Genomic DNA, 13,191 nt, shown 5'->3' with positions numbered 1-13,191 from the left:
ATGTTTGTACATTTGTACCAGAAAACAAGGCAACAAATACTGATCAGATTTGTTTTCTTCTTTGCAGTGCAGGCCATGAGAATTGGCCTTAAACCAAACTGCTGAATGGATATTGTGTGTTAATGGGTTTGGTTGGATTTATTATGGTGGTCAAGGTGTTCTGATGGCTGAGAAAATATAAGTTTATTTGTTTTCGTAGGTGTTGGTGTGACTGTGGGTATGAAGGTGTTTTTGTAAATGCATCAATATGCTTGTGTGTTGTGTGCTGTGAGACCACAGTTTGTGATGTCCCTCCTCTGTGCTCCTGCAGATGGAGACAGATTGGAATGGTTACTGCAACAGGCCTGCTTTCACTTAGACAGGAGACATAAGTGTGTGTATGGATGTGTGTGTGCCTGCCATAACCACTATGCCTGCCACTATCCTCTGTGGCTTCTCTACACACAGTTTTTCCACTGTAGAATGGGAGTCTTTTCATATACAGTTGTCCGTCCTTATAATGGCCAGGAATCACAGATAACTCTAATCCACTAGAGCACTGAACTACGGGAGAATTATGGATAAAAAAAATAAAAGTGAAATTGATAACGGTAATCACTAGTTCAGTATTGCCAGAGGCTTTCACACTAAGCACCGGGCTTGTGGTTAGCAAGCTTGGTTCCTTGTTGGGTCAACAAACATTTGCACCTATCCATCCATCCATCCGTCCATCTGTCTATATATCCATCCAAACGATACATATATATATATATATATATATATATATATTTTTTTTTTTTATTACTTTTTATTTCTCAAGCAAATGTACCTTTATTTAAGCATTTAGATATTGTTAGTGGAAAACAAGAAAAATTATTGATGAATATCTCTGTTTGTTAACACCAAAGTTTTAAGACACACATACACACTCACACAAGACACATAGACACAGACACACAATTTGCTGCAGGCTGTGGAATTCAGCATGAAAATATCAGACTCCCCTCAAGAAACTGGTATAGTGGTTTTAGCCCCAGCATGTGGTCTGGCTTTCCACTCGTCATCTTCCTGCCAAAATCATTCATTTCTTTGTCATAATCATTCATCAAACACAATATCATGGTCTGTTAAGGCTCACAGCTTAATCAATGTACAGTCTATCAAGTCTATCTATCATGAGGACTGAGAGAAATCCAGACAGACAAAGAGAAACAGTAAGAAAAGGATAGACAGTGAACCATCTATAAAATTCAAGTTCAAGTATGTCATTAAGTGTTCAAATTTTTAAATCTCAATGTGCAGAGTCAGTTATAAGTAGAGTTAGGGAGGAGTGTTAAAAAAACCTGTCGGTAAACAGGCATTATTTTTGCAGTTCCATTTGGTACCACTAAAGGCTTCGAAATAGCAGGGCACATTTACATGACAACGATATGCTTAAAACGGAGAAGTTTTTTCTTTGAGTTTTCCAAGTACAGACTATTACTATGTACAGACATTGTCAAAACGATCCCCATTCACACGGATCAGCGCAAACGGTTAAAAACGCTGTATTCTGCTGCCAGTCCATTAGATGGCGATGAAACACTATAGACTGAACACGTAATACGCATGTGCATGACATCATCGTCTTCAAAGATTCGCGTTTTTGCTGTTTACACAGAGACTGTTTTTCAAAAACTTGCACTTTGAAACCCGTTTTCAAAACTTTGCGTTTTCAGGCTCCCAAAATGCTGTTGTCGCTTAAACGAATGGCCAAAACGCATAAAAAGCTTAAACAGTCGTGTACACAGCCCCTAAATCAGGGGTGTCCAATCCTGCTCCTGGAGGGCCACTGTCCTGCAGAGTTCAGCTCCAACCCCAATTAAACACACCTGAACCAGCTAATTAATTAACTAATACTAGGCATATTAGAAACCTTTAGGCAGGTGTGTTGAGGCAAGTTGGAGCTAAACTCTGCAGGACAATGCCCCCGCAGGATGAGTTTGGACACACCTGATTTAAATTGACTTCAAAGAATCAGTAATACTTTAAACGTTTTTTTTTTTTTTTTACATATTCCACAGTACTCTTCCCATAGCAGCGCATAGATATTGTTTATCTCTCTCAGACACAAACACTCGCATCCAAATCACATCACCAGTCCCTAGAGTGTGTTGGTGGCACAGACAGCAGAGTTGCAGTACACAGAATGCTGCACCTCTGTGTTTCTCATTAGCATAGTGGTCTGGCCCCCTGATTAGCCACGATCATCACAAACAAGACATCAGTGATGCGAGGTGAGGCCCCACAAGCCCCTGGGAGCCCAAGATCAGAGGCATGCTAATGAGGGCCCGTGTTACTGTGGTGTGAGGTGTCAGCCAGGCTTGTGACAGGTGCACAGAGGGGACGTTTGGGATGGGAGGGGAGGGTCCGGAGGGGAGTGAAGGCGTGTCGTAGTCCCCATGGCATCACCTCGTCCTTTGTTCTTTATGCAAATCCACCGCTGCGGCTTTCGACAGCTAGGAATGTAGCGGGTTCAAGGGGCAGAGCTGTGAGATTGCCAGGACCGAGTTGTACACACACGTGCACATATGTTGTTGCACTGCAATTTTAGAATTGTGATAGCATCATACTGGTTATATGCATTTACATGCGCACGTATGTACTTGCATTGTGATTTAATCAAGAGTCATACGTGCAAGCTCTTGTCTTTGCACACACAGAGAAGAATTTGCGTTGTCACACGAGTTTCACACAATTGCACACGCGTCATTTGTCTCTACGTTGTGACATCATCAAAATATGAAATCGCATGCATTCGTACGTGCGAAATGATTACAGAATACGTTGAATTCACACATGCACGTCTTGCAATGTGACCAACAAAACAGTTTCACGCATTCGCACTTGCTCATATGTCCCTGTGTTGTGACATTACCAAACAAGCTGCACATTATGCCACACACATATGTCCTTATTACGGCAACATCAAACGAGTTTCACACATTCGCACATCATCCCATGACTATTCCATTAGTCCAGCTTCGGTAAGTGATTGGTTCACGGTCGGGTAATGCTGGAGACAGCAGTAGCTAACGCTAATGTTGTTTCCCTCATGAAACAGCAGTGCTCTCAAGTCTGCCAGATTTGTCCGCAGATAATTAAAAAACACCCTCCAGCCCCTCCTCCTCACTTCTCTGTCACTGCATTCATGCTCTTAAAAGGAAATTAATTGCCACAAAATGTTGAAATCAACATATCTAAACCCAGGTTGGAGGTCCCTGAGGATGGACTAATTGGCCGTGAGGTTTTGTAATACTAAACCCAAGAGGGTGGATAAGTTGAGTGTAAAACCCCCTCTGCGCACACACACACACACACACACACACACGTTTGTCATTAATCACATATCCTATACACACACACACACACATACATACACAAAGACATGCACCTAGGCATCCCAGCACTGTTTAACACAACGAGAACGCTACTGCAGAGCATGCACGCCAACAGCCAGCTCTGTAATATAACAGCCACAACTCAATTTAGCTGTTTAACCTGTAATCCCGTCAATATTTATTGAAGTGCAAGAGGGAAGAAAATTAGGCTATTAGGCTCTTGCAATTGAATACATTGAGAGGAGAAAAGACACTCTGTTAACTGGCAGTTGACCTCTGCGGCCCGCAGCGAACGGTTTCATGGACGCGGACCGCGGTAATTACTGCAAATTGAATCACAGAGCGAACAGCGATGATTCCATAATGAGCACTTTTATTGGCTGGAGCGCTTTGCTGTGACATGGCCCTCCCAGGCCTCTGTAGTGTGGCACACACACACACAGTAGGCAGTAGGACCCAATGGACCATGATCAGATGGAGATTTGTGTTCCTGAGGTGCCTGATGGGTAATTTCACACCATCATGCCACACAAGCTGCTGTCACAAGACATGGATCTCTGATGGGTCATTAGCATATCCTAACTTGTTCACTATGGGTTTCTCTCTCTCTCTCTCGTTCTGGCTTGTTTGGAAAGTTGATGAAATTTGTCTTTGGTCGTCATTAAGTCTGCCTGTCTGTTAGCTGACACGGTCCCTTAGTAACATATGGTGTTTTTTGTATGATGTGATAGGATGCAAATTGCAATAGCTCAAGCACACAATGTCGGGGTAAGAGCGCGAGCGCACACACACAAATGCATATATTAGTGCATGCACGAATGCTCTATTACACCCTTTTTGTCCATCCCATGTTATGTTTAGTCCTGTACAGCCATATTTTATATTAGAGGAATATGGGATGTTAATGAGGCTTTTTTTGGAACTAGCGTTTGTGCAGAATATGTCCATTGTTGATTTTATCCATGCTTGGGCTCCTGTCCAGGGCCTCAATATGAAAATGAACAGCCTGTGTGTATTTTAGTTTATCTCTCTCTGTTACTCTCTTAGCATCCAAAATCCCTCTTGCCAGGTGTCCATTTAAAGGCCAGCCAAACCAAACACAGGCTGTGGACATGTCATACACAACCATTTGCACGTCCAGTGTCTTCCTCTCTTCCTCTTTACTGCATCAGTTAGGTGTTTTTCGGACAATCCTAAAGTCATATCTGCAAGGAATCACTCTCAACGAAATATGATGATCTTAACAAATCCTCAATATCACACCTTAACCATACATACTTATGGTTCTGTGGGGACATATGGAACTCTTTTTTTTTGTTTGTTTTACAGCAACTAGTAGCAAGTGCAAGTATGGATGATAAAATATTTTAAATTTGAATCAGTTAGCATATAAAAGTCACTGGCTCCTTTGCTAACCGGTTTGGATCAGAATGATTTTTTTTAACCTGTATTATATATTATTATACACAATTCTCAACATATTTACTCTATTTGGAAGAAAACAAAACTAGAGTTTTTTCGCATTTCATGGAAAGAGAGCATGATTGCGTACAGAGTGGCCTTAAAAACTGCTAGATCTGCTTATTTGTCAACCCTATTAGAAGAAAATAAACAAAACCCTAGGTATTTATTTAAAACAGTTGCTAAATTAACGAAAAGTAAAGCTTCAACCTCAGACTTTACCAAGCAGCACAGCAGTAATGACTTTATGAACTTCTTTACTTACAAGATTGATAATATCAGGGATAAAATTATAACTATGCAACCTTCTACTACAGCATCGCATCGGGCAGCGCATTGTAGTCTCCTTGAGGAAAAATTTGATTCATTCATTGCTATAGGAAAGGAAGAATTTTCTAAATTTGTTAAATCATCTAAATCAACAGCATGTATGTTAGACCCTATACCGACTAAGCTATTGAAAGAGATGCTCCCAGAGGTCATAGATCCTCTTCTTAATATCATTAATTCGTCTTTGTCATTAGGATACGTACCAAAAACTTTTAAGCTGGCTATGATTAAACCACTTGTTAAAAAAACGCAACTTGATCTTAGAGAATTAAGTCAATTACAGGCCGATCTCGAATCTACCTTTTCTGTCAAAGATACTAGAAAAGGCAGTGTCCCCACAACTATGTTCTTTTTTAGAAAAAAATGGTATCTGCAAGGATTTCCAGTCAGGATTTAGACCGTACCATAGTACTGAGACCGCTCTCATTAGAGTCACAAAAGATTTGCTCTTATCGTCGGATCGTGGTTGTATCTCTCTATTAGTGTTACTTGATCTTAGTGCTGCATTTGATACTATTGACCACAACATTCTTTTAAATAGACAAAAAAATTATGTTGGCATTAGTGGAAATGCATTAGCATGGTTTAAATCATACTTATCTCACCATTATCAGTTTGTAGCAGTAAATGAAGAGATGTCTTATCGATCACAAGTTCAGTATGGAGTAGTGGTCGACCAATATTGTTTTTTTGATGCCCAATGCCAATGCTGATATCTTAGAGAGCAGGGTGGCTGCCGATATAAAGCCTATATATATATATATATATATATATATAATTTATATTTATTTTAATCAATATTTTATAAATTATGAATAAATTAGAAAACAAATCCTTAAAATAAACATGTTTATACTTTAGATGGCAACTTCTTGAATCTGCAATCCTATTACAGTATTTTTCACAAATAAAGTAATTGTTTAAAAATATATGAATAAAAAGGAAGTAAACTGTAACAGGGCACTCAGTAATCTGGTAATTTTGTGCGCACTGGTAATCATATTTTTTCAAATAAAGACAAGGTAATGCTAATTTTACATACAACACACAGTGAAACCGATATGAATATGACACAGTGGGCAACTGGCACATATTAACTGGATATAATAATTTTAAAATTAAGAATTTAAAGTTTTTCGTTCACATCTCTTGTGAAGCTGATCTTCTGTTCGCATTCACTCACTTCGCACGGACCGACCCTCACTCGCAGTAACACGTTTATGCAGGCTACAAATGCACACTTCACAAGATATCACAGCTGGATTCGATTAAATCTGCAAGGTTTGTGAAATTAAATGTTTATTAGATATTCAGAGATTTGTTTAAATTATGTAGATGCTTATTTGCTGAATGTTGACGGTAAATGATAAAGTATTTTAGCCTGATTGTTTGACTTTTCTGCTACAAATAATATAAAAGCAACGCTTTACTTTTTCCCATACCATTTACTTTCTTTGTTTACCAGTTCTGTCTAACAAAGTATTAGATATGACTGACAGAGATCGTAAACTAATGAAGACGGAGAATGTGAGTGAGCACTGCCTGTGTGATCAGGCGCTGCCGTTCTCTTCTCAGGCGCTGGTGTTCTCAGCGCCGCCCGTCAAAATAAAAGTCCGGAGCGCCGTCAAAATAAATGTCACGCTTCCAACACATCGGCCAATCATAAAAATGTATCGGCCAGTGCCGATATTTTAAAAATGCCAAATATCGGCCGATATATCGGCCATGGCGATATCTAGTGGGCGATATCGACCACTAGTATGGAGTACCACAAGGCTCAGTACTAGGACCGTTGCTGTTCACTCTGTACATGCTACCCTTGGGAGATATCATTAGGAAGCATGGCATTAGTTTTCACTGTTTTGCTGATGATACTCAGCTCTATAATTCTTCACGCCCTGACGAAACTTACCAATTCACAAAATTAACAGAATGCATAGTTGATAAAAAAAAACTGGATGACTAGTAATTTCCTACTACTTAACTCTGAAAAAAAAACAGAGATTCTCGTGTATCTCTAACAGAGATAGTCGTGTAAGCGGCCCCTAAGTTAATAACTAATGATCTTTGCAACGGAAGTGAATCATCACTTTAACTGGACAATAACTTTATTTTAGAGCTGCTGTAAAGCCAAAACAGTCTCTGTTACTTTACTTTCCTATTATCTCTGTAAAGCTGCTTTGAAAAACTCAAAATTGTTATAAGCGCTATATAAATGAAGGTGGCTATTTACTCCATTATTTTTACTCCATTAAATAGTGTCAAATTCTATTCCCCCCACCAAAAAATAAATAAATAATTATCCCCAAAATATCATATTTTTTTATAACCACTGGCCTTCTTAACCATGCGCAAATAATACATCGTCTGTATCAATGCATGAGTTCAGATTACACTTCTGTCTGTACTAACATGCAATGGGATTTGCTTTATATTATGAAAAAACAAAAACTGACATGAATGTCTTCGCATGGTTAATATTCTTTTTTTTTTTTTTTTGCGTGAAAGCATGCACATGAGATCATTGGCATGTATTTGCAAAGTACATTTTACTGAAAATATCATTATCACAAAAATATAAGTGTATGGGGCACTGTCAGTAGCTAACTATGTGCCTGACTTTGTCAATGTATGGACCTATCAACGCGATTCCCTTTCATTCTCTTTCTTCCTTAATCCTCTCTTTCTCTTTCTTTTGCCACAGAATTATCTCCATATGGAAATAGTGAATGGTGGGGGTGTCGGGGTTTTGAATGGGGAGTTCTATATTAACGTCTGGCTGACATTAGCATTAGCACAATGCGTTGTGGCCTGTGGGCGATACCTGCCATCTGCATTAGGCTCCAGCCCTCTGGGAGCTTCCCTGCTCTCACTAACCCCCTAGTGTGACTCAGATTCTGGGTGAGTCACATACAGGCAGATCCTCTTTGACACAGCTTTAGAGAGCAGCCGGCCCTGCCTCACAGTAGATAACCCGCTAGGCTATCAGAGAGCTCTTGTCTCCCCTCTTAGGGTGATGTAATTTTCATTCAATCTTATAAAATGGCTGTCGCCGCAGCGCAATGAAATATCTTTCACATGTTGCCTGTTTAATTTTTAAACAGAAATGATCCATGAACCTCACCATAGAGGACTCTTTGCTTTGATTACATTTAAAGCCATCACCGAGAACAAACAGATGCGCAAATGACATGAAAGCTATTAAAGTGTGCTATCTCAACCTCCCTTCGCAACAGATCAGAGAGTTAATAGCTAATATGTATATATTAATTACATCCACTTGTTTTGTGTCTTCCAGGAAGAGATGAGCCCTCCAGTTACATCTGCACCACTTGTAAGCAACCCTTTTCCAGTGCATGGTTTCTGCTGCAGCATGCGCAGAACATCCATGGGATACGCATCTACCTGGACACCCACCCTACTAGCTGCTCGCTTACCCCTCGCATGGCCCTTCCTCCTCCACTGGGGGCTGATGCCTTGCCTCGTTCCCCTCTAGCCAGTTTTCTGGGTGATGGCAGCAACCCTTTCCAACTGTTTCGTATGGGTGCCCCACTGCTAAGAGAGCCTCCACCACCCGGATACATTGAAACCCGCTTGCCATCTACCCCGCCCTTTGTAAGCCCTCCGCCACCCCGTCATCCTCTGGAACGCCTTGGCCCAGAGGAGATGGGTCTACTGTCCCAGCATCCAAGTGCTTTTGAGCGAGTGATGCGGCTGAACCATCAATCAATGGGCATTGAACCATCCATGGGCTTCTCTCAGCGTCTTCGTGAATTGGCGGGCAACAACAACAACGGTGGTCCGACTCCTCCTCTTTCTCCTAACCGTGTACCCCCTATGCATCGGCTTCTCAGCCCCACTCTCTTCCAGCCTGGCTCCAAACCTCTACCTTTTCTAACCACACCCTCACAGCCACCATCAGTTCCGTCCAGAGGCCATTCCTCATCACCACTAAATCAGGTCGGCAAAGCCAAGTCCTGTGAGTTCTGTGGTAAGACTTTCAAGTTCCAAAGCAACTTGATTGTGCACAGACGTAGCCACACTGGCGAAAGACCCTACAAGTGCCATCTCTGTGACCATGCATGTTCGCAGGCCAGCAAGCTAAAGCGCCACATGAAGACGCACATGCACAAGTCAGGCTCTATGGGGAGTTCACCTGAGCAGGGAGGGCAAGACTCAGCTGGAGAGGGGCTTAAAAACAGTGAGGACAATGGCACAAGGGAGGGATTGGATAATGAGGAGGAGGAAGAAGAAGAAGAGGAGGAAGAGGAGGAGGAGGAAGAAGAGGAAGAGCAGCAAAATGGGAGCAGGCCTGCATCCAACCTGAGCATGGACTCGGAGTTGAGCAGAAACAGAGAGAATGGACCAAGACCCTCCCCAGAGGAGAAGCCTCTGGCCACTGACAGAGTGACAGAAAGCCAATACAACAACCTCGACAATCACTTGAGACTGCCACCGGGCAGCAGGCCATGCCAGGAGATGGACACAGTTTCGGCAGCCAGGGATATCGACAGAGACAGGCGGCCCATGGTGAATGGCAGAGGCTGCGGCCCGGAGGATTCCATCTCAGCGATGTTTCACCGGAAGCCAGTGCCTATTTCCAGCTCCAGCCTCTCTGGGTCTTCTGCCAAAAGGATCAAGGTGGAGAAGGATATGGAGCTGCCGCAGGTGCCCGTCATATCCCCGGAAAATGTGTATTCTCAGCTGCTTGCCGGTTATGCCGCATCTCGCCACTTCATAAGGGAGCCATTCCTGAGCTTTACCGACTCCAGGCAGTCGCCTTTCGGCACTTCTTCCGAGCACTCTTCATCTGAGACAGGCAGCCTGCGCTTCTCCACCCCTCCAGGGGAAATTCTGGAGGGTGGTGGGATGTCAGGGCGAAGTGGTAGCAGTACACCTCATCTCCATCTGCGGGGTCCTGGGCCAGGGAGACCACCCAGCTCCAAGGAGAGTCGACGGAGTGACACCTGTGAGTACTGTGGGAAGGTGTTCAAGAACTGCAGCAATCTGACCGTGCATCGGCGCAGCCACACAGGTGAGAGGCCTTACAAGTGTGACCTGTGCAGCTACGCTTGTGCCCAGAGCAGCAAGCTTACCCGGCACATGAAGACCCACGGGCAGTTTGGCAAAGAGGTGTATCGCTGCGATATTTGCCACATGCCCTTCAGCGTGTACAGCACCCTGGAAAAACACATGAAGAAGTGGCATGGAGAGCATTTGCTGACCAACGAGGTCAAACTTGAGGAGTCGGACAGAGCTTGAGACCACTTTTCAACGCACTGCATTATGGGTTTAGCTGGATAGCCTTTTTCTTGACTATATATTTTTTGGAGTGATTTGATTTTTTTTTTTTTTTTTTTTTTTTTTGTGAAAACAAACTGCCACCTGAGAAACAAGAACACAGGGAAATGTTAGTCTGCGGTTCTAAAAACCCTTCCTGCATTTCCCAGCAACTAACAGAGGAGTAGTCCATTAGGAATTCATGGAGCCTTTCTACTGTGCAATAATTTCTGTATTTATTGGATTATTTGTAATGACACATGGCATGTGCAGGTACATTATCGATGGGTTTCTAATGCATTCAGTTCCTGAAATTATATTTCTACACACCCCATCTTATGATATGACAAATACTGAGATTTTGGCTGTCAGCCAGTTATGTGTTCTAAACTAGTTTCCTCAAAGGAAACAAATGGGTAATTTCTAAAGAAGAGGTCGACTTCTAAAAATCTGAGAAAGTTTTCATGTTATTGTTGCTGTCAATGGCCCCACTCATCATGGGTTATATTCAGTAGATAGACGTAAAGCACTGAATGTCACTTTGACAATAAAAATATTCAACAATTTTAAGGGTAAAAAAAAAACAACCCAGGGATGTTTTAAGGCAGCTGATGCAGTTTGACTGCATCTGAATGATTTTCTATTGACGACATTTTAAATGAAAGTAAATGAAATTAAATGAAAGGTCATCAACCATGACATTTATGTGCAAATTACAACAAAAATGACAATATTTCCTCTACATTATTATGATCCCTGTATATAAACAGTGTTGAGGCCGCCAGTGTTGCATTCCTGACTTTTTTTACTTTTAAAGATCAAAATGTTTACATTCGCTCAAATTCACATCCATTGCCATTTCTTCCACCCTCATCTATCTCTTAATTGCGTTTCAGTGATGTCCAAACCTTGTACAAGGTCAAATCCTTTCATATGTTAATGGTATTATAAAATGTTTATTGTGCAGTCTTGACTAATTCAGACTGGATTCACTTGTTTCAAGGGAAGTCATAAGTTTCATAAGCTCAAATTGTTGCATTTACTATTAAATTATCAAAGGAATGTGTTCATTCACAAATGAATCAATTCTGAAATCAAAAATGATTTAGCAGCTATTTGGACACCAATATAAAGCACAGGTGCTCACCTGAAGTATTCCTTTGAGTAAACGCACACAGGCCATTCATTTGTAGCAGCGTTCTATGCACCATCCTGTGCGTTGTTGAAACTGCAATCACTGAATTGTGTTGGGACTCTCTGGAAGCCCTGGGTGACTGCCTGTCCTCTAAAGGATCCTGGGATTAAATGATTTCCTCATTATGACCTCTGTTCCTACATACTGAATCGCCTCCACCTGTCTCTTTTCATCACAAGCTCAAATTTACACGACAGCCATCCCTCGCCTCCACTTGGCATACACCACTGTTCTGTATCTGCATATTCACTATTCACAACATCCTGCCGTTCATGTTCATGACTTTTTACAGTTTACATATTATTTGTGACTTGATTTGAATATAAGCTAAGGCTGCACATGTTTCCCGCTCGAAATTAGTCAGCGGGGCACATCATAAAGAAATGAACAACACAAGGATGAGTAATTTTTTAAATATGGATGCATAGATTATCACCTACTCTTCAGATACTTTGCAAACTGTCAAACCTCTCTTTGCGTAAATGACAGGAAGTGGCCATAACTTGAAAGAAAATCAGGAGGAAATGTGTAGTCAAGAAAGCATGTTGAATTTAAGTGCTACCAATGGCTTTCGAGACAGACATAACCAGACAACACGGACGTGCCTCAAATTAATATTCAGCCTTTATCTTCTGATGTAGTTCAGACTCTTGGGGGGGGGGGGGGGGGGGACTCTTCAATCCATGAACAAACTATCACTAACCAGTATCATTTGAATTAATTAAGAGGAATCAAATCATATAAACTTGTAGAGGATGATTGTCTGTTTATTTGGGAAATGTAAAGTGTGCTTCATTTTTGAGAGAAAGTCTTAAAGCACAGATTTGTTTGAGAAATTACTAAGCCATTTCTTTACTGATTTATTTAGATGGACTAGAAAATTATTGACAGTGGAGGTAAAAAAAATCAATTGGATTGAAAAAAAATAACTATGACACTGTCTTTAAATTATGTTTACAGTGTTGAAGTAAGAATACTGAGCTCTTCTGTATATGTGTTTTAAATGAGACAAATGTTTTGTCCTCTGTTTTTCTACAATATTGAATATCATAGCAGGGTTTTCTCCTTTTTCCCTTTGTTTTTTTTCCTTCCCCCCTTTTTTGGTGCAGGTATTTCCGTAAATTTCTATGGATATATGCGCGTGTATGTTTTGTTCATTGTTAAATACTCAATGTATTTGTAATTTCAGTGGCATTTTATGAAATGATGCAAAAAATCTTTATATTTTGCAGTCCATTATGAAATTGTGAGTCTATTCAAATGTTTTGTCACTATATCTGTTCATAATTTTGGTAAATCCATCCACAGGAGGATGTAAAAAAAATAAAATAAAAATGAAAACAAACAAGAAAATCATCTTTTGCTAATTATTATTTTTCAATGTAATTAGGCGGGAGAATCTTTTGTCTGTGTTATGTGATTGTGCAGAGAATAAAAGTTATAATCACTTTAGTACCATATCATACCATTAATTAATTTTTGTTTTTTAATTCTCATTTAAATTTTTCTGGTCTCTGATTTAATGGCTAAATGAAATGTTGGTAATCAAAAAGCATGTCTAATTAA

General features: G+C 40.8%; 1 protein-coding gene across 1 annotated transcript in view; it reads left to right on the top strand.

Annotated features, from left to right (window-relative positions):
- Nucleotides 1-12,941, top strand: part of bcl11bb (BCL11 transcription factor B b) — a 39,659-nt gene extending 26,718 nt beyond the window's left edge. Inside the window, exon 3 of the mRNA XM_084433067.1 lies at nt 8,449-12,941. Within this exon, the coding sequence (XP_084289193.1) occupies nt 8,449-10,412 (1,964 nt within the window). The 3' untranslated portion in view covers nt 10,413-12,941. The remainder of the gene's footprint in view (nt 1-8,448) is intronic.
- The last annotated feature ends 250 nt before the right edge of the window (nt 12,942-13,191 follow it).

The sequence above is a fragment of the Rutilus rutilus genome (genome assembly GCF_951802725.1).
Source record: "Rutilus rutilus genome assembly, chromosome: 15".
NCBI lineage: Eukaryota > Metazoa > Chordata > Actinopteri > Cypriniformes > Leuciscidae > Rutilus > Rutilus rutilus.
This window is presented reverse-complemented; position numbering and strand designations above follow the sequence as displayed.